The 21956-nt window shown below is 40.6% G+C and overlaps 5 protein-coding genes across 5 annotated transcripts; 4 read left to right on the forward strand and 1 right to left on the reverse strand.

Moving 5' to 3' along the window:
* The first annotated feature begins 1407 nt into the window (after window positions 1–1407).
* LOC118398695 (gap junction Cx32.2 protein-like) lies at window positions 1408–3319 on the forward strand. Its single transcript, XM_035794316.2, has 2 exons — window positions 1408–1544; window positions 2128–3319. Exon 2 carries the CDS (start codon window positions 2151–2153, stop codon window positions 3027–3029), a length of 879 nt encoding a protein of 292 aa, XP_035650209.1. The 5' UTR covers window positions 1408–1544; window positions 2128–2150; the 3' UTR covers window positions 3030–3319.
* A 3709-nt stretch (window positions 3320–7028) lies between these two features.
* Window positions 7029–10610, forward strand: LOC118398697 (gap junction Cx32.2 protein-like). The gene is made up of 2 exons (XM_035794318.2): window positions 7029–7165; window positions 8599–10610. Exon 2 carries the CDS (start codon window positions 8613–8615, stop codon window positions 9399–9401), a length of 789 nt encoding a protein of 262 aa, XP_035650211.1. The 5' UTR covers window positions 7029–7165; window positions 8599–8612; the 3' UTR covers window positions 9402–10610.
* A 272-nt stretch (window positions 10611–10882) lies between these two features.
* LOC118398698 (gap junction Cx32.2 protein-like) lies at window positions 10883–13083 on the reverse strand. The gene is made up of 2 exons (XM_035794320.2): window positions 12928–13083; window positions 10883–12456 (listed from the first exon to the last, which is right to left on the reverse strand). The coding sequence occupies exon 2, from the start codon at window positions 12441–12443 to the stop codon at window positions 11688–11690; it is 756 nt and encodes a 251-aa protein (XP_035650213.1). The 5' UTR covers window positions 12444–12456; window positions 12928–13083; the 3' UTR covers window positions 10883–11687.
* Window positions 13084–13610: 527 nt separating this feature from the next.
* Window positions 13611–15161, forward strand: LOC118398696 (gap junction Cx32.2 protein-like). The gene is made up of 2 exons (XM_035794317.1): window positions 13611–13796; window positions 14016–15161. Exon 2 carries the CDS (start codon window positions 14036–14038, stop codon window positions 14879–14881), a length of 846 nt encoding a protein of 281 aa, XP_035650210.1. The 5' UTR covers window positions 13611–13796; window positions 14016–14035; the 3' UTR covers window positions 14882–15161.
* Window positions 15162–15762: 601 nt separating this feature from the next.
* On the forward strand, window positions 15763–21419 carry LOC118398693 (gap junction alpha-1 protein). Its single transcript, XM_035794313.2, has 2 exons — window positions 15763–15930; window positions 18331–21419. The coding sequence occupies exon 2, from the start codon at window positions 18347–18349 to the stop codon at window positions 19496–19498; it is 1152 nt and encodes a 383-aa protein (XP_035650206.1). The 5' UTR covers window positions 15763–15930; window positions 18331–18346; the 3' UTR covers window positions 19499–21419.
* The last annotated feature ends 537 nt before the right edge of the window (window positions 21420–21956 follow it).

The raw sequence follows: 21956 nt of genomic DNA on the forward strand, positions 1-21956 counted from the left end.
TACAGTCAATAATACAATAGAAACAAGTCTATATACAATGTGAGCAAATGAGGTGAGATAAGGGAGGTCAAGGCAAAAAAAGGCCATGGTGGCAAAGTAAATACAATACAGCAAGTAAAACACTGGAATGGTAGATTTGCAGTGGAAGAATGTGCAAAGTAGAAATAAAAATAATGGGGTGCAAAGGAGCAAAATAGTAGGGAAAGTAGGGAAAGAGGGGGCTAAATTACAAATAGGCTATGTACAGGTGCAGTAATCTGTGAGCTGCTCTTACAGCTGGTGCTTAAAGCTAGTTAGGGAAATAAGTGTTTCCAGTTTCAGAGATTTTTGTAGTTCGTTCCAGTCATTGATCCTAACTGACCTAAAACAGGGAATTTTTCCTTGGATTTAATGTCAGGAATTGTGAAAAACTGAGTTTAAATGTATTTGGCTAAGGTGTATGTAAACTTCCGACTTCAACTGTATATATATTATTTTTTCACAGTAAACTGTCCAACTGGACAATCGAAATGGGTGAATGGGACTTGCTGGGCCAGCTGCTGGACAAAGTGCGAGAAGAATTAACAAGTACAGTATGAGAAGGCCATTAACTTCCTGAAGAAGGGCTACACAGTCCCCAAGTACAGCAACGTCAATGTGATGATTAACCTGCATGGCCTTCTGTTATATTGTGCACATATTGGTGAAGATCCGGTTAGAGCTGGAGTTCTTTGTGGGTCAATACCACCTGTATGGATTCACCCTCCAGGCTCGCTTTGTCTGCAGCCGCTTCCCCTGGCCTCACCAGGTGAAATGCTTTCTGTCTAGACCCACAGAGAAGAGACTGTCTTTATCCAGTGTGACCCTGGTCACCCCTGTCCTGGAGAGAAAGGCCTTTGAGAACAGGGACCAGATGATCCAGAACTGTAAAAAATCTGGAGTTGGAGCTGCATGGGAGGAAGCTGGGCAGTGGGGTGACGAAAAGTGTGGCTTCTGAGGACAACATTGCTAATATGGAGGAAGTCTATTTCTCATAAATAAAAAATGTTTTCATCGAATAGAGGATTTCTTTGAGCTTGTCCCACAGATAAATAATATAAATGTGTGTATTTCTTTGGGATTTGTATTATTGGTTGTGCCATTGCTTGTATGAGTTGATGTAATGTAATTCATATATCACCATAGTCTTGATTTAATAAATTACTCTTTTATAAGAATCTATTCTGGCTGTTATCATTGTGTTTGGTTTGATTCTTCTGTTGTTATTATAAATTAGTCTCAGAATGTCTGCCTCCATGATGCCTATTTTATGTTATTAATTCAATGCAATATAAAATCATTTATGTAGATGTGTTCCTGTTTAATCTGTTGTTGGTATCTATCTGTCAATCATTACACGGAACCTTCCAGTCAATCCCAAGGGTTAACTTTTAAAATCCCATTTCCCTATGATGACTGTGAAACTGCAGATGGGTTACGCAATTCTTACCACCAGCCCTAAAATCTCAAGGTTCAACTTATGTTAACATCAGTTGGCCACACAGTCTCCATAGGGTCAGGACAAGGTAAGAAGCAACATTTTCTTTTAAAATTTAACGAAAAATGAACAGAACAGCAGTTCAATTTATAATAATGTTTGATATAAGGATTCCACTGTAGATATTTGTCTTTGAAGTTTACTGAATAACAGGCATTATCATCAAATGTTTAAATATAAATGATTCCAAAGTTATACCAACATTTTATCTCAGAATGATTACGTTTACATTTAATACTATACATTTACTATCAAATAGACTGTCAATCGGTGGTTTCTCTACATTTGTCAAACTGCTTACATTTGATTTATTTTGGGTTTTAATAGTTTTTGGATACACACTGAATTAGAAGACAATGTTTTGTAACAATCATTTTCTTATTAAAGGTAAATTATAGCGATCGAAGGGATATCAGTTTTAGGCACTTGGCTTGAGGCTATTGTGTGCATTTCCCAATGGTCCGATTAATGATTAAGGCTGAAAACTGGGTGAAAAACATTGAAAACCTGACTCATTGATAAGACGGCCCTTGTGTACTGAGCCCCTCGTGCCCATTCTGCCCTCATATTCATCGACAGTAACTTGTTTCATGTCTTCTTCTTTACTCTAGATAACCATTGAACATCAGCAAACATGGGGGACTGGAGTTTTCTTTCCAAGTTACTGGACAAGGTGCAGTCTCACTCAACAGTCGTCGGAAAGATATGGATGAGTGTCCTGTTCCTGTTCAGAATCATGGTCTTGGGTGCCGGAGCAGAGAACGTGTGGGGCGATGAACAGTCTGGTTTCATATGCAATACGCAACAACCTGGTTGTGAGAATGTGTGCTACGACCATATCTTCCCCATCTCACACATCCGCTTCTGGGTCATGCAGATCATCTTTGTCTCCACCCCAACTCTTCTATATCTGGGCCATGCCATGCATGTCATCAGCCAGGAGAACAAACTGAGAGCCATACTGCAGAGCCAAGTTGACAATGGCACATTGAAGAAGCCCAAATACAGCAACGAAGCAGGGAAGATCAAAATTAAGGGGAATTTGCTAGGTAGTTACATGATCCAGCTGTTCTTTAAGATCATTATAGAGATCACTTTCATTGTGGGTCAGTACTACCTGTATGGGTTTGTCATGGTCCCCATGATCCCCTGCTCAAGATCTCCCTGCCCCTTCACTGTCGAATGCTACATGTCCCGTCCTACAGAGAAGACCATCTTCATCATCTTCATGCTGGTGGTGGCCTGTGTGTCTCTGGCTCTGAATGTGATTGAGGTGTTCTATCTGCTTTGTACAAGATTAAGATGCGGTGGCTCCAAAGGCCGCAGGTATCACACTACCTCAACAGCGAACCCAGCCACCCTCCCGGCTCCTGGGTGGTCTGGTCACGTAGATACTGAAATGGACGCCCTGAGACAGAACAAGATGAATCTGGAGTATGAGTGTAGCCGGAATTTAGGGGGTAGTCTGGATAGAGCTAAGGAAGAGAAACATTTGCTGGGTGACAACCACTAAAACACTTGAAAGTTAAGTTTCCTTGAATGTATCTTAATCTTTTGTATTGTTGAAAATCTGAATGAATACACTACCTTTTTTGTCTTTGTCTTTTTATTTGTTTTAGGCACAGTGCACTAGTAGTGTGTATTACGTTTCTAAAATTGTCCTTAAGTTATGGCAACTACCAGCTGGGGTCTTGAATTGAGTTGTAAACTCACACTTGAATGACTACAGTTGAGATATTTTCTGTCATGTGATACAATAAATGTGTCAAGATATATAAGTGTATTAAAAAAATAAAATCCAAAGTTAGTAGTGTTTTATTTGTATCAATGGTGCCTGAATGAAAATGAGAGACTGAAAACCCATCAATAAAATCACTGAAACATAACAAAATAACACACATTAGGAAATAGTTGATTATCTTAGTCCACCATTTATGGAAATATGTCTATCAAATTAACATCACTGAACATAAGACATCTGGTCTCCAAATGCTAAAATAAAGGGGCTTGTAAATAAACTCTAATTTTTTTTTACCAGGACTCAAACTACCAATCAAGACAAATGTTCTAGAAGTGAGAGTATGAAAATATGTCTATAGCGTCATTTGAAAATAAGGATCGCCCCGTCCTCCAACCCCTCACCATAAAGAGGCATAGAAGAGTGGTATGTCTCCCAACCCGTCACAATAAAGAGGCATAGAAGAGTGGTATGTCTCCCAACCCGTCACAATAAAGAGGCATAGAAGAGTGGTATGTCTCCCAACCCCTCACAATAAAGAGGCATAGAAGAGTGGTATGTCTCCCAACCCCTCACAATAAAGGGGCATAGAAGAGTGGTATGTCTCCCAACCCGTCACAATAAAGAGGCATAGAAGAGTGGTATGTCTCCCAACCCCTCACAATAAAGAGGCATAGAAGAGTGGTATGTCTCCCCCCTCAACCCCCAACCCGTCACAAAGAGGCATAAAGAGGGTATGTCTCCCAACCCTCACAATAAAGCATAGAAGAGTGGTATGTCTCCCAACCCGTCACCATAAAGAGGCATAGAAGAGTGGTATGTCAACAATAAAGAGGCATAGAAGAGTGGTATGTCTCCCAACCCCTCACAATAAAGAGGCATAGAAGAGTGGTATGTCTCCCAACCCCTCACCATAAAGAGGCATAGAAGAGTGGTATGTCTCCCAACCCCTCACAATAAAGGGGCATAGAAGAGTGGTATGTCTCCCAACCCGTCACAATAAAGAGGCATAGAAGAGTGGTATGTCTCCCAACCCCTCACAATAAAGAGGCATAGAAGAGTGGTATGTCTCCCAACCCCTCACAATAAAGAGGCATAGAAGAGTGGTATGTCTCCCAACCCCTCACCATAAAGAGGCATAGAAGAGTGGTATGTCTCCCAACCCCTCACCATAAAGAGGCATAGAAGAGTGGTATGTCTCCCAACCCCACCATAAAGAGGCACTCCCAACCCGTCACAAAGGGGCATAGAAGAGTGGTATGTCTCCCAACCCGTCACAATAAAGAGGCATAGAAGAGTGGTATGTCTCCCAACCCTCACAATAAAGAGGCATAGAAGAGTGGTATGTCTCCCAACCCCTCACAATAAAGGGGCATAGAAGAGTGGTATAACCCGAAGAGGCATAGAAGAGTGGTATGTCTCCCAACCCCATCAAAGAGGCATAGAAGAGTGGTATGTCTCCCAACCACCATAAAGAGGCCCCCCAACCCTCACAATATAGAAGAGTGGTAATGTCTCCCAAGAGGCATAGAAGAGTGGTATGTCTCCCAACCCGTCACAATAAAGAGGCATAGAAGAGTGGTATGTCTCCCAACCCCTAAAGAGGCATAGAAGAGTGGTATGTCTCCCAACCCTCAATAAAGAGGCATAGAAGAGTGGTATGTCTCCCAACCCGTCACAATAAAGAGGCATAGAAGAGTGGTATGTCTCCCAACCCGTCACAATAAAGAGGCATAGAAGAGTGGTATGTCTCCCAACCCTCACAATAAAGGGGCATAGAAGAGTGGTATGTCTCCCAACCCCACCATAAAGAGGCATAGAAGAGTGGTATGTCTCCCAACCCCTCAATAAAGAGGCATAGAAGAGTGGTATGTCTCCCAACCCGAGGCATAGAAGAGTGGTATGTCTCCCCCACCATAAAGAGGCATAGAAGAGTGGTATGTCTCCCAACCCCTCACCATAAAGAGGCATAGAAGAGTGGTATGTCTCCCAACCCCTCACCATAAAGATAGAAGCATAGAAGAGTGGTATGTCTCCCAACCCGTAGAAGAGTGGTATGTCAACCCCTCACAATAAAGAGGCATAGAAGAGTGGTATGTCTCCCAACCCCAACCCTCACCATAAAGAGGCTCCCAACCCTCACCATAAAGAAGAAGAGTGGTATGTCTCCCAACCCCACCATCACTCCCAACCCTAAAAAGAGGCATAGAAGAGTGGTATGTCTCCCAACCCCACCATCACCATAAAGAGGGGCATAGAAGAGTGGTATGTCTCCCAACCCTCACCATAAAGAGGCATAGAAGAGTGGTATGTCTCCCAACCACTCACAATAAAGAGGCATAGAAGAGTGGTATGTCTCCCCCGTCAATAAAGAGGCATAGAAGAGTGGTATGTCTCCCAACCCCTCACAATAAAGGGGCATAGAAGAGTGGTATGTCTCCCAACCCGTCACCATAAAGAGGCATAGAAGAGTGGTATGTCTCCCAACCCCTCAAATAAAGGGGCATAGAAGAGTGGTATGTCTCCCAACCCTCACAATAAAGAGGCATAGAAGAGTGGTATGTCTCCCAACCCGTCACCATAAAGAGGCATAGAAGAGTGGTATGTCTCCCAACCCTCACATAAAGAGGCATAGAAGAGTGGTATGTCTCCCAACCCCTCACAATAAAGAGGCATAGAAGAGTGGTATGTCTCCCAACCCGTCAACCCCCAACCCCTCACCATAAAGAGGCATAGAAGAGTGGTATGTCTCCCAACCCCTAGAAGAGTGGTATGTCTCCCAACCCCTCACAATAAAGAGGCATAGAAGAGTGGTATGTCTCCCAACCCCTCACAATAAAGGGGCATAGAAGAGTGGTATGTCTCCCAACCCTCACCATAAAGAGGCATAAAGAGGGTATGTCTCCCAACCCTAGAAGAGTGGTATGTCTCCCAACCCCTCACAATAAAGAGGCATAGAAGAGTGGTATGTCTCCCAACCCTCACCATAAAGAGGCATCTCCCAACAATAAAGAGGCATAGAAGAGTGGTATGTCTCCCAACCCGTCACAATAAAGAGGCATAGAAGAGTGGTATGTCTCCCAACCACTCATAGAAGAGTGGTATGTCTCCCAACCCTCAAAAAGAGGCATAGAAGAGTGGTATGTCTCCCAACCCCTCACAATAAAGAGTGGTATGTCAACCCTCACCATAAAGAAGAAGAGTGGTATGTCTCCCAACCCTCACAATAAAGTCTCCCACAATAAAGAGGCATAGAAGAGTGGTATGTCTCCCAACCCGTCACAATAAAGGGGCATAGAAGAGTGGTATGTCTCCCAACCCCTCACAATAAAGAGGCATAGAAGAGTGGTATGTCTCCCAACCCCTCACAATAAAGGGGCATAGAAGAGTGGTATGTCTCCCAACCCCTCACCATAAAGGGGCTTACAGGTATAATATAACAGATATATCCTTATTGTTTTGCCAGAACTGGATTTCCTACAGTACCAACCCAGGCACATATTCTGAAAGCGTATATTGTATTAAAAAATATATATTTCAGATTTCAAGACCTCATATTACCTTCTACCTACCTGGACCACCCACATTTTCAATTAGAAATCCTTAGCACAGAACATGGCTTAGACTACAATGCTCTTTCATGGTTATTACTGATTCAATTGGAAATACTGATACATAATTAACTTTATCATTGTGTTGCCAATTATTAACCTTCACAATCACCCCAGGTACAGCCAAATTCTAAACAGCAGACTTCTCATTTCAAGATGTCATGCACAACGTGCCACCTTGCACAACAGGCTAATTGTGCAACTTCAAGGTAGACGGTTGTAGGCTACTACGCAGAATTTTATAATTTGTCTCTACAGCTGGTGGCTGTTGTGTTCTGGCCAGAAACGGTCTCTTTAAAGGTAAAGCATTTTTTAAACTGATCTTTCTACTTCTTTTTATGTTGCCTATAATTATGAATAATTGTATTGTTTTCATCTAACATGAATAGACATGAGAATGAAAATCTAATATAATCAAAAAATGATTTATTGATAAGCTTGAACCATTCTAAGATGGACAACCTAAGTGAAACATAACCTACAAATTATTATCTGAAACAAGTGTAATAGTTTTTATTTAGATATTGATTTTGTGGTATTTGGGACATTTTACTTTGATAGCCTCGTGCCGTCTGTGTCCATTACTTGAAGCAAGTAAATCATTGATGCAGACTAAACACACAGACCACCTATACTGGTATACTGACCACATAAGAGCCCCGTGAGGCTTACAGCATGGAAAAAATATCACATTTACTCACTTTCTCAATGTTTTTGGGCATATCATACAAATAAATTAATAGAATTTGTAACAAAATGTTATCACATCGAAATAGAATACATACTTTATACTGTAGGTATAAATAAGTGATATACACTGAGTGTAAAAAACATTAGGAACACCTCTTTCCATGACATAGACTGACCAGGTGAATCCAGGTGGAAGCTATGATCCCTTATTGACGTCACTTGTTAAATGCACTTCAATCAGTGTAGATGAAGGGGAGGAGACAGGTTAAAGAAGGATTTTTAAGCCTTGACCAATTGAGACATGGATTGTGTATGTGTGCCGTTCAGAGAGTTAATGGAAAAACAAAAGATGTAAGTGCCTTTGAATGGGGCATAGTAGTAGGTGCCAGGCTCGCCAGTTTGAGTGTGTCAAGAACTGCAGCGCTGCTGGGTTTTTCACATTCAAAAGTTTCCTGTGTGTATTAAGAATGGTCCACCACCCAAAGGACATCCAGCCAACTTGACACAACTGTGGGAAGCATTGGTGTCAACATGGGTCAGCATTCCTGTGGAATGCTTTCGACACCTTGTAGAGTCCATGCCCCAACGAATTGAGGCTGTTCTAGGGGCAAAAGGGGGTGCAACTCAATATTAGGAAGGTGTTCCTAATGTTTTGCACACTCAGTGTATTTTGCTCCCGAAATACTGAATTTCAATGTTAGATGCTGAAAGATGACACATTAGATTTTGACTAAGAAGAAAAATAATCTGGTTGTTCACAGACAGCATGGGATATCTCTCCTGTTATGCGATATGTTTTATAGCTCACTTGGCTCTAGGAAATTACTATCTTACTATCCCATACACAGCTTTTGTTCTTATCTCCACAACACAGACTGTTCTCTGTTGAGCTACCTACTGTGTGTGATTCTGCTTTAGTCATTTGATATTTCATCATTTAATTTTATCATAGATTTTTCAACTTGTACTCAACTTGTACATTTGTTTTCCCAAACATCAGCATCATATTTGTCATTCCTATGTTCGTATTTCTTTCCAACCAGAACAATCCGCAAACATGGGAGAGTGGGGATTCCTGTCATCGCTGCTGGACAAGGTGCAGTCACACTCCACGGTCGTGGGTAAAGTTTGGATGACCGTCCTGTTTATCTTTAGGATCATGGTCCTGGGTGCCGGGGCAGAGAAGGTGTGGAGCGATGAGCAGTCTAATATGAAATGCAATACCAAACAGCCCGGCTGTAAGACCGTGTGCTACGACCACGCCTTCCCCATCTCCCACATCCGCTTCTGGGTCCTTCAGATCATCTTCGTCTCCACCCCAACTTTGGTGTATCTGGGACATGTCATGCACGTCATCCACAAGGAGAACAAACTGAGGCAACGGCTAAGTCAGGCAGGCAAGGAGATGGGGAAAATGCCTAAGTATTCTGATGAGAAGGGTCATGTCAAAATCAAAGGTGACTTGTTGGCCAGTTACATGGTCAATATCTTCTTCAGGATTTTGCTGGAGATAGCATTTATAGTGGGTCAGTATTACTTGTATGGGTTTGTGCTGGACCCCAAGATTGAATGCAGCAGAGCTCCCTGTCCGTTCACTGTAGAATGCTTCATGTCACGACCAACAGAGAAGACCATCTTCATCATCTTCATGCTGGTGGTGGCGTGCGCATCTCTGCTGTTGAATGTGGTGGAGATATTCTATCTGATCTGCTCCAAGTGTGGTTCTGGCTCAAGAAGACGAGCCAAAGCAGTTCCAGCCATCGCAATCCACAGCTGTCTGGATGGAGGCAGTATGATGCAGAAGGAGAAGATGAGTCTTCATGCAACTGGTCACAGCACAGCCTGAAGTCACTGATCACCAATCAACTATTGTAAACACTATTGACATTTCTGTTGATATACAGAGGAAGAATGCCACTAAAACTGTCAGCCCTACAATAATGCAGGGTCTTAAAGGCCCAGTAAAGTAAAAAATGTGAATTTCCTGTGTTTTATATGTATTTTCACACTATGAGGTTTGACTAATGCAGTGAACTTGTGAGAATAATGATATGCCCTTTCAGTGTAAGCTGTTTGAAATGGCTGCCTCAAATTGGAGTTCGGATGGAGTTTTGACCTTCCACAGTGACCTCACCATGCGGTAATTAGTTAAATAGACCAATAAGAAAGAGAGTTCCAAACATCGCTAACAGCTAATTTTCAGTTTTTCCCTCCCTACTCAGACCACACCCAGACAGTCCTAGCAAAATTATTGCTTGAGAAATTGCTCTTTGCTCATAAGTTATTTTTGTTTCTTTTTGACCATTTACATTGAAAACAATCACAGTAAGGTACCTCATTGAAATTATTGAGATAAATAAATAATTAGATAAAAACAAATGCATTGGACCGTTAAGATTATTTTTAGGCTTGGCTTGATTCCGTACGTTAATTTATTTTAATTTGACCTTTATTTAACTAGGCCAGTCAGTTAAGAACAAATTCTTATTTTCAATGACAGCCTAGGAACAGTTGAGGACAAGTAAGGGTTAATACAATACACTAGGTGGAGCAGGACTGATGCATTGAGCTTTGCATCATTGTCTTTTATTTGTTCATGATGTGCACTAGGAGCAGCCTAATTTTCAGCAGTCTTGCTGTCACTCCTCAGTGAGCTAGTCACCGCAGGGTCTTTCTCTAATGAGGTGTGAACCTTGATGTAATTTGTATTTATTTTACCTTTATTTAACTAGGCAAGTCAGTTAAGAACAAATTCTTATTTTCAATGACAGCCTAGGAACAGTGGGTTAACTGCCTGTTCAGGGGCAGAACGACAGATTTGTACCGTGTCAGCTCGGGGGCTTGAACTTGCAACCTTTCGGTTACTAGTCCAACGCTCTAATCACTAGGCTACCCTGCCGATTCAGCATACATTGTTTTGGTTATTGAACCCACACTGTCCTAAAGTGACACAAAAAATGGTTTCAGAAAATATTTGTAATTTCATCATGTGAATATGTTAATTTGATTTTGTCCTTTATTTATGGTTTTATAAAATTAAAAAACTGTGAGCGTTGACTTGAGTGTATTTTATGTTATAAGATGAGGAAAGATGATAAATAATATAAACAGGGGACTGGTGAGATGTTTTTTTCTCTATATGTACATCATATATAAAAAAGTAAATTGTGCAGCAAAACAGGACTTTATGTGTACTGTATATTATATCAGTGATGTAATTGACTCAGACCAAAACATAAAACATATACACAGCATAGTCTTCATGAGTCAAGAGGTCAAACAAACTTGTCATGGTAATTGACCATAACAAATATGTGTACAATGAGGCTGTCCACTTGGCATACACTGGTTGAATCAACATTGTTTCCACGTCATTTCAATTAAATTACGTTGAATTGATGTCTGTGCCCAGTGGCTGTAGTCTACACACTGTATTTATATCTGCAGGAATGTACTATAATATTGAGTCAATTATGGTTGAATTGTAGGAGATGCAAGTATAAGTACTTCATCAGTTAGATTTCGATGAGGTAGCATTTTCAAAAGTTAATCACCTATGTACCAATCAGTGAAAGTTTGCTTTTACCACGTCGTGAAAAAATGTGTTAGTATACAGCTGCATATGTGAAGAGAAATTATGTAACATTATAAAACTCAGTGAACTCAAATTTGATGCTTGATATATGACTGCATGGATCCAGACAAGCTAATTTGTGTATGCAACAAATAGACTTTGATTTGATTGGTTGTATTTGTTGAAAAGGCACGTCCTTATCAAATGCACAGCACTATTTCATGATTCATATCCCAAACAAAAAATGCACAAAAAGAACCAATTCGGTTGTCAGTAGTGCCTATGCATCTAGTCTCCTCTAGTATTCGTCAGACTTCAGAGATATTTTAGTCACAACTCAGCAATGTCTTAGAATTTGTTAGAACATCCCAGTTTTTACTGCACATTAAACATATAGGCAGTACATTCAATACATTTTACACAACAGAGTCAGAGAGCAGCAGTAAAAACAACAACATATTGTATTGGGGATTTCTTGTTATAATTGTGAGGTCAATGGCTCTCGTCACACTGTACATGAGAAAACAAATGAAGATAGACAGTGATTCAACTGAATATTCAGAAGAATGACTCTTTATCAAACTGCTTGTGTTTATCATGGAGTGCATGCCTCTCAGCTGCAGGAGGTTGTCTGTTACACCCCTGCCTAACCTTTGATCCAATCAGGTGGAACATCTCCACCACATTGAGCAGCAGAGACACACAGGCCATCACCAGCATGAAGATGATAAAGATAGTCTTCTCAGTGGGCCGTGATATGAAGCACTCTACATGGTCTCCCTTACATGGGTATCCACTGCATTTAATCTTACTGGGCAACACAAAGCCATACAGGTAATGCTGGCCCACTATGAATCCAACCTCAAATAGAATCTTAAAAAACACATTGGACATGTAACTGACAAGCAAGGTCCCCTTTATGTGAACTTTGCCATTGTCATCAGTGTATTTGGGCACTTTCACGATTCCATTCAATCCTTTTGATTGTTGTCTTCTCAGTTTGTTCTCCTTGTGGATGACGTGCATGACGTGTGCCAGGTAAACCAGAGTTGGGACGGAGACGAAGATGATCTGAAGGACCCAGAAGCGGATGTGGGAGATGGGGAAAGCCCGGTCGTAGCACAGATTCTTACAACCTGGTGACAGTGTGTTGCAGACCAGACGTGATTGCTCATCCCCCCATACTTTTTCTATCCCTGCCACCAGAACCAGCAGTCTGAACACAAACAGGACTGTCAGCCAAACCTTCCCAACAATTGTAGAGTGGGATTGTACTTTGTCCAACAGGGAAGCAAGAAAGGACCAGTCCCCCATTTTTCAGGTATGGCTAGATGTTCAAAGATAGATAGGATAATAGGAGATAAAACACGATGAGTGTTGTTAGTACTGTATCTACTACATATGAATCTTAGTTTGATCACTCTGTTGTTGCTGAGAATTTTTCTGCACCGAAGGATATGCAGATAAGCTTTGTGATTTACATAAATCCACTGACACACGGTGCAGTAACTAACCACGCTAACACACGGTTATATTAACAGAGCTTTTCATGTAGCCTACTTTTGGACAGCTAATAGCATAACCACTGATCAAGCAACACTATGGACTAAACGTTAAAATCCCTTTGCTGCAGGATTGTTTTGCTGTGAAAACATAGGTCAAATTAAGATCATACATCTGTATACTCTATGAAGATACAGTAGTCAGCCAATGTTCCATGTAACACGTTTTGCTGCAGCGTAAACTAAATTACATGGTAGTCTGCTGAAATGTTGAGTATATAAAGCAGGTTTCTTACCTCAGAGGTGAGCACAATCTCCCCACACCAGTTCTTCTCTACTGTGGGGAATTCTCTCTTAATGAATTGAACTCTCCCCTCTTATAGTTTGACATCAGTTTGAATCATCCGGTCAACCCCATCCAGCCCCATACTCTCTGACAACTTGCACGTCGTTCATTCCTCTTTACAAATGTTTAAACCAAGGAAGGCAGAAACTCATGACTGCCCCCAATATGTCATCATTGGTCAGTCACCACCCAATGCCTCATCCTTGTGAAGCAATCAATCGACTGTAAAAGGTCATGGTGGATTCAGGGATGTTATCAAACACGATCCATGGCATTTGGTCCCTACCTAGAGGGGTAGGCTACTATTCATCTCTATGTTTGTGTTGATGTCTCCTTTGAGACTTTCCAAAGATGCTTTACTTTAACAGATGAGTTTGCTCATGGAGAATCTCAGCTGTGTACAATAATTTAAAGTACTGACACAAAAATCCAGTAAGAAACAAACTTTCTGTAGAAAATATGTCAGAGAAGGTTGAATGACCCTGCAAAATGTGTTTGTGATAGTTCACATTTTTAGATTGGGAGTTCAAGCACATCTTTTGTGCTGACAATAATGTGAGGAGGGGGTGGGATGTCAAAAGGTCAACCCACTTTAGAGGAAGAGAGAGATTATGAAATTGTTGCATGGAAGTCTGATTGGTGTATAAGTGTTACTACAAGCACTTTGTATAACTGTGAGTCATGCTGACCAAACCCATCAGGTTTATAAGAATGGGCTACTCTTTGAGTATTTCAATATCCTAATCCCATGTTCACGAACGCTATTCCTTGCCTCTGGTTTATTGATGAAAAAGATTTCTGATCTTTGCAACATAACAAGTGAGTAAATGTGTTTATTTTTGTACAAACTGAAGATAATATCTCATGGATATGTAGAAATAACTAGTATTTCATTTTGAAATAGTGCTGTGAAGCCAATTTACTTTCCCAGTCTTTTCACAGCTCACTACTATCAAAGGCAATTAATTATCTCAGTGTGTTGTCATTTTTTCTCTAAAATGGTATTCATGAATGAAATCTGACCTATGTTTTCAACAGAGATAATATAATCAGTGACAATGGGGGACTGGTCATATCTTTCCAAGTTACTGGACAAGGTGCAGTCCCACTCAACGGCCATCGGAAAGACATGGATGAGTGTCCTGTTTATCTTCAGGATCCTGGTTCTGGGTGCAGCAGCAGATAGCGTGTGGGGAGACGAACAGTCTGATTTCTACTGCAACAACAAAGAACCTGGGTGTGAGAACGTGTGCTATGACTGGGCCTTCCCCATCTCACACATCCGTTTCTGGGTCATGCAGATCATCTTTGTCTCCACCCCAACTCTTCTATATCTGGGCCATGCCATGCATGTCATCCAACAGGAGGATAAAATGAGGGAGGCACTGCACAGCCAGGTTGATAATGGCATGTTGAAGAGGCCCAAATACACAGATGACCGGGGGAAAATCAAAATCAAGGGAATTCTGCTACGTAGCTACATGACCCAGTTGTTCTTTAAGATAGTGTTAGAGCTCGCTTTTATTGTGGGACAGTACTACTTATATGGGTTTGTCATGAAACCCATGTTCCTCTGTCAACAACAGCCCTGTTCCAGACTGGGTGCTGAGTGCTTCATGTCCCGTCCCACAGAGAAGACCATCTTTATCATCTTCATGCTGGTGGTGGGCTGTGTTTCTCTGCTTTTGAATGTGATCGAGGTGTTTTATTTGATTTGCACCAGAGTAAAATGTGGAAACAAGAAACAATACCCACTGCATATCATCTCAACTGAGAACCCAACCACTCTTTACTGTCCTGCATCAGAATGGAAAGGTAACCTGGATGGACATGAAGATTGCTCACCCCTTCACAACATCCAAAGAGAAGCTGAACTAATGGAGGAAAAGAAAAACACTCCTTAGGTTTGCAATAGATTTCATGTGATGATATTCTGACATGTGAATTGATGTAATCATATCCAATTAGTTGGCTACACTTCCAGTAAATTAGGGAAACAAAACATTCCAGAGTGTATTGCGTTTTGTTTGTCAAATAGATTACCTTGTTACTGAATGTTGTAAATATTACAGTTTGTTTCTATGCTGACACTGTGATGACTAATGTTTTGTAGGATATGCATATCTTTGTTCAAAATAAAAGTACTGGAAAAAGAAACGTGAAAAATAACTCACGGCCGCACATTCCCAGGGCTTACACTAGATGGCAGCATAAACTTGGTGATTGAAATCACATTTTACCAGCACCAGTGGTCCGACTTTGTTCTGCAGAATAGGCTGTAGTCTTATCTAAATGTCTACCTCTATGCTTATAAACACATGCAACACAAGATACCTTTCATGTCAAAGCTTCATATTATCAGTGCAACATTAAATCGTTAAGCGTCTTGATGAGTTATTCTCATCATGATTAATGACACTTGTGGTCTGTCATTACAACTAACAAGAAAAGGTGACTGTCACACATGTTAAGCAACCATCTGTGGGCTTTGATCTACATTACAATGGATATTATCTTAAACAATTAAAACATACTCCTCAACTAGGCTACTGGTTTACGGATTGGCGCACAGGACCTATCAACGGATCGCTCTAACCTATCATATGGTGTAGACTTGGTCTCGGTGAAGCTTTGAATACACAGTGATCTGAAAAAGTTGCGGTTAATCTTGTTATTTAAAGAAAATGTTTTTTTTTTTTTTAAGTACAGAAACCGAGCGTAAGGAGGTCTAAGCCTTGACGTAGGGGTCAGGTGACTCCAAACTTTTCTCTCCATCGTTTTTTTTCTCCCCCCAGCCTGTATGTGGACTGTTATAAGGCAAGCAAAGTTTGACAAGTCAGTCTAAGTTTCTCCCTGGTCCCAAACTTGGATTTCAAGAAAGTGGTGACTGTTTTCAAGAAGTGACAGGGAAAGTCCCTAGGGGCTGTCTTCTTCCTTCTGAGTAACTTTCCAGGTAAGCGTTGCGTTAAATTCCAGTGCCAATATTGATCTGAAGAAGTATCTGGATTCACTGCATCTGGATTCTGAGCAAATTAGTTTCAGTTTTTGCCGAGAACCTAATTTGCTCAGAATCCAGATGCACTGTGCCAATACAGACGCATTGTATTAATATAGGCTATCTATCCGCTATAGTATGATCCATAATATATACTTTAAAAAAAAACGTGTTTAACAAGGAGAAGTGTAAATGATCCTCCAGGAAAGATTGAGACATTGATTCATCTGTTACTTTTGATGTTTTCATTTTATAATTTGGTGTGACCATTGCTTATGAGATACACGAGTAACCTGGGTCCAATTACTCTAAAAGCAGCATGTGATGTCAAGCTTATAGAGAATTGCAACTGAACTGCTTATAAGCTGTAGACTGGAGATAGATTTGTTTTCTAAACTTAATCCTAACCAAGCATATTGACATGCTTATTTATACTATTTTAAAATTAAATATTGTCGAATTTTTCTACTCAGATTTGTGAAGTTCTTCCTTGCATCTGGGAAGCGCAGTTTAAAATACGCTTCTCCTGTAAGGAAACATTGAGGTTGAACTGATGTACTTATTACAATCTCATACATTGTGATATTCGCTCAACGTTTAATTTAATTGATGTAATAACATCATTACAAGATCAGAGATCTTAAGCTTTAGTGGGTTTCTTACACTAGATCAGAATTTTCCCTGTGGACGTTTTTCTTCTTCCTCAAATCACGAAATGATTCTGTTATATTAAATAGGTCTATAAATTACCCAGTGAAATTGATTAAACAATTTTTCTTGAATTACAAATTATTTATTTGAAAAGGCTTTTATCATGGTACCATCATTGTTGAGTAAGAAGCAGTCCTTAGATTGATGTGTTATTTTTCACTTTACTGCAGTGCTTTGAGAAGTGGGTCCACAAGTGAGAATAATTTTGAGGTTTGGCGGGAGTTTAGAAGTTTTCCTTTATGCTAAACATCAAAATTGAATGACAATTACATATGGACAATTTTGATGTTCCTCAAGATTGGGGTTCGGCATTAGGGCTCATGCATGTGAAACCTGCATGTGAAAGGTTGTTTGTGATGTGAAGTTGCAGACTCTAGTACAGTATGTCTACAGTATATGCAGTACATTATTAGCTAATTGAAGACACATGCTTTTGGTACACCCTCCTAACAGATGGCTTCTACTTATCCATGTTTGTTCATTGTGCAGTCATTCTCGGGACTTTATTTGCGTACTGGCATCGTTCAGAACCTTTATTCAAATGGTATTCGTGTTCACAAACTTGAATCTCATATGACATGCAGTGTGAGTTTAGTATCTGTGAGAGTTGGGTCTCTGTAGCGGAGCTACAGCAGGCAGGTCACTAATAAGCGCACAATGAACGGGCCCTGTGCTGTAGTCTCAGAGCGCAGACGGACTGTCTGAGTGCGCTCCAGACACTCTTGCTATTGGCCCCAGCAGGAGAGCCATTGTTCCCCAATCTGAGGCATGCTCTGAGAGCTATTAGGCCATAGTAAAGTAAAGTTTGTACCTGGATGTGGAAGTTGGTTCAATTCCATCTCCAGCTTTTAGGAACAATATTTACTTGAAGATGATACTTAAAAATAATAAAAAATTATATATCCAGGATAGTCAGAATGCAAATAGATCTTGCATTCTGAAGATCTTACAGTTATATTCTCAGTTGACTAGTAAATTGATGTATTTTGTGAAGAACAGTAACTTTGTCTGAAACTGTGTGTGACATTTATTTGAGACTTGGGGGTATTTTCATAACAATCCTTCAATTACACTGTACAACACAAGTTAACATTGAGAAATGCTCACACACACCCTACTTGACATCTTTTTAACATCTTTTTAACAACCCTAATAAACATGAAACAATGTAGAAATAAGACATGCGGACCAAATTAACAAACAATGGTTTGATGAGAAACAGGTCATGTTTTTATAGCCTGCCGATGAAGGGGAAACAAATGTTTGTGCTTGTGTTTCAAAAACCTGGGCTCTATCATCTCCCATTACACTATTCACTTACTCAGTTTTTTAAGAAGTAGCATCAACACTTGTAGGACCACACAAAGTGACTTTCCTCTCATCACTTCCAATAGGAAGACAATAGCAATCAAATTCACTTTCTGGATTGAAGATTCATAAAGCATAACATAAGGGATTGACATATTGTGGTCAATAAGACATTATTGGTCTAGTCCATACAGGAAGTGGATTTCACTCCAGAGCCATGAAAGAGCTATCACAAGACATGTGGTCATCCCACTTTTTCATAGAACGTTGAGATGTTGAGACTGTATATAGGAATGTTTATTTATATATTGCATTAAATTATTTTCTGTCTAATTGCAGCTAAAGCTCCTTCATCATGGGTGACTGGAGTGCTTTAGGGAGGCTCCTGGACAAGGTACAGGCTTACTCCACGGCTGGAGGGAAGGTGTGGCTCTCTGTCCTCTTCATCTTCAGGATCCTGGTGTTGGGAACGGCTGTGGAGTCTGCCTGGGGGGACGAGCAGTCCGCCTTCAAGTGCAACACCCAGCAACCTGGTTGTGAGAATGTGTGTTATGACAAATCTTTTCCTATATCACATGTACGGTTCTGGGTGCTACAGATTATCTTTGTCTCGACGCCGACTCTTCTCTACCTTGCCCATGTGTTCTACCTGTTGCGAATAGAGCAGAAGATTAACCGCAAAGAGGAAGGGCTGAAAACCATCCAGAACGACGGAGGCGACGTGGACATACCGCTAAAGAAGATTGAGTTAAAAAAGCTCAAGCATGGGCTGGAGGAGCATGGGAAGGTTAAGATGAAGGGAGCCCTCTTGAGAACCTACATATTCAGCATTTTTTTCAAGTCCATTTTTGAGGTGGGCTTCCTGGTCATACAGTGGTACATTTACGGCTTCAGTTTGGCTGCTGTCTACACCTGTGAGAGGTCCCCCTGCCCCCACAGAGTAGACTGTTTCCTCTCCAGACCCACTGAGAAAACCGTCTTCATCATCTTCATGCTGGTGGTCTCTCTGGTCTCCCTGCTTCTGAACGTCATTGAGCTCTTCTACGTGATGTTCAAGAGGATCAAGGACCGCGTGAAGGGGAAACAACCTCCCATCCACTACCCTGGCACTGGGACGTTAAGCCCCACTCCCAAGGATCTGTCCACCACTAAGTATGCCTACTATAATGGCTGTTCCTCTCCCACTGCCCCCCTGTCACCCATGTCACCCCCGGGGTACAAGCTGGCCACTGGGGAGAGAACCAACTCTGTTCGCAACTACAATAAGCAAGCCAATGAGCAAAACTGGGCCAACTACAGCACGGAGCAGAACCGCCTGGGCCAGAATGGCAGCACCATCTCCAACTCCCATGCACAGGCCTTTGACTTTCCTGACGACACCCAGGAGAGTAAGAAACTGACCCCAGGGCACGAGCTGCAGCCGTTGGCCTTGATGGACCCCAGGCCCTGCAGTCGGGCCAGCAGTCGCATGAGCAGTCGGCCGAGGCCAGATGATCTAGATGTCTAGCCCCCCTCCCATTGGTGTCAGAGAACAGAGAACAGGAAGCATTCTCAAAGTGCTGAAGTGGACTGGGCCCATTCACTGTCCTCACCAGAGAATCTAGTCAATAAAGAGACATTCAAATACTTACACTGTTGGAGGTACTATACATTTATTGATTACTTTCAAACTAGTGGAGCTAACAAGCTTTAAAGAGAAAACAACTCGTTGGTGAAGAACATGTGACCGTGTTCCGATAACTGTGCCTAACAGTCCCTCATTTCACTTTAGAGGAATATGCCTTGGTGATGTGTTTGGTTTAGTTATCATGTTTTTACCTGTAGGATTCATTACGCAGGATGGCATTTATTGTCATGAATCTTGCCCTGGAGGCAGCTCTGCTGAGTGGTCACTAGCTGGTACAGCCACAAAGTCATACAATTTCATTTGAACTTCTTACCTTACCTGCTAATCCTAATGTCTAACCCAAACCTTAAATTAAGACCGCTTTTAAATTTTAATTTTTTTATGATAAAACCAATTTTGACTTTGCAGCTGCCGGCCCATCTAGCAGAAATTGCTCAGTTCTGCCTCCAGTGCAAGATTTATGACAATAAACTTCAACCTGCTTCCACCATATGGCCACACACAATGACACAATGACATTACATCTAGAAAGATGACTATTCAATATAATAGCAATGTGTCTTTTTCCAGGCCTTGGAAGTAGTTTGAAAAACACTTGGCTTTTAAGTCTCCATCACACTCATTGTCTGTATGACTTCCAAGTATATCTTGTCAAACTGGGTTGTGAGAAGGATGCTCAAATTCATGAATAAATATGTATTTATTAGTATGCAGGACATCCACCACTAGAAAAAGATTGACTACTATCCAAGGTCATGTCCATACACCCAACTGCATATTTATTGATAATAATCCAAATTACAGCAGTACAATTTGTTCAACAAATAAGAGGTTGATTTTTATTATTGTGGACTGTCATTTCCTGATAAACTTTGAATTTATGTGGTGTCAGTTGATTTATTTTATGTTTTTTTATTTTTTTTTAATTTTTTGAGTTTGTTGTCAGAGGGTGGACTCAAGCTGCTGGAAGAGAAATACAGAGCAACAGTTTTGTATTGCAATGTGTCTCGGAAGCATCTTTGAACTAAAGGCTTTATATTTTTCTCATTTTAAAGTGTGTTTGTTTTTTAATGTTGTTTCCTGTTGGATGGTAGAGGAGGGCAATAGAATGATTTTTTTTTGTTTTGCCTTTTGAGTGAATGATTTTTTTTCCCAAACTCAATGTAATCATTGCTGCTTGAGAGATAGATATTTAGTACTGTAAATCAAGCTAACTGTGTCACAAATGTGAGTTTTTAGAAGACTGCTTATAGAGCCGGACTAATATTTAGTCAAATATATTAAAAGGTATATGCCAATGTAGCTCCACACCTACCATACACTTGTAAATGGGATTTTCAATTGGAAATGTTCATGTTTTCTTTCCGGGTTTTTTCTCCAATTTTGCATTTATAGTATTTCGGTACTCAAACAGAGAGTTTCATGGGTTTTTCAGCTACGATGGTGTTTGCACTGAGATCTTGACTAGGGTTTAATAGGATTCAAAAAGTGCCAAGTGTTTTCGGATATGCATGTTACTAATTTATTTTACAACACCAGGCAGAAATCACTTCAGTGCATACATTCAGACAGTGCTTTTGTTTGACCACTGGTTTCAATGATCTTGCAAGGCTAAAGCAAAGGGCCTCCATACAGAGTACAGGACGAACTTGGGTGTACATTTGTTTGATAACGTGATCAAATAACGCCATTCCATGGAAATCCACTGTTGTACAGTGTGTAAGTGCATGATAGCAAAAAACCTCATTAATCATATCTGTGAAAAGCTATTTTAACCCAATAAAGATTTTTTCTTTCTTAAGATTGTTTTCTTTACAAGTCTGTTATCCTTTGCACCTCATTTAGCCTTTGTCCGTCTTGATACAGGCTATGTGTCTAGTCCAGCCTCCTCAGTGAAGGACCTACTGTTTAATAGGTATCAAATAGATCAATGTTATGGCTAAAAGATACATTTGTCATGTTTTGAGACTACAGTAGCTCACACTTTCCTCTTTTATAGGAAACGAACCCTAAACAATGAATCATTTATGTTAAAGTCAGCTTGGGGATATTGAGAGAATGACAAGAGTTATTCAGTATTATGTACTGAAAATGCCTCGGAGACTTTGAAAATGTCATAATATGAAAAGACTCAGCGCTTTTCTCTTATCCAAGTTTCCTATTTAACCTTTCCACAAAGCTAAATAAAACCACATGTTTGGACCCAATCTGTAGACCACATGTGGCTGAAGCAGAATGGAAAAAAGCGATACTTTGTTCCAATGCTAATTCATCTAGATTTTTTATTTAACGATGAGTTTTTATCAGGACTTTTAAACAAGACGTTACTGTAAGTACA

The sequence above is a fragment of the Oncorhynchus keta genome, chromosome 19, assembly GCF_023373465.1.
Source record: "Oncorhynchus keta strain PuntledgeMale-10-30-2019 chromosome 19, Oket_V2, whole genome shotgun sequence".
Classification (NCBI taxonomy): Eukaryota; Metazoa; Chordata; class Actinopteri; order Salmoniformes; family Salmonidae; genus Oncorhynchus; species Oncorhynchus keta.

Excerpts from the sequence above, each read along its gene's own strand:
- LOC118398695 (XM_035794316.2), top strand. The coding sequence starts at position 2,151 with ATGGGGGACTGGAGTTTTCTTTCCAAGTTACTGGACAAGGTGCAGTCT.
- LOC118398697 (XM_035794318.2), top strand. The coding sequence starts at position 8,613 with ATGGGAGAGTGGGGATTCCTGTCATCGCTGCTGGACAAGGTGCAGTCA.
- LOC118398698 (XM_035794320.2), bottom strand. The coding sequence starts at position 12,443 with ATGGGGGACTGGTCCTTTCTTGCTTCCCTGTTGGACAAAGTACAATCC.
- LOC118398696 (XM_035794317.1), top strand. The coding sequence starts at position 14,036 with ATGGGGGACTGGTCATATCTTTCCAAGTTACTGGACAAGGTGCAGTCC.
- LOC118398693 (XM_035794313.2), top strand. The coding sequence starts at position 18,347 with ATGGGTGACTGGAGTGCTTTAGGGAGGCTCCTGGACAAGGTACAGGCT.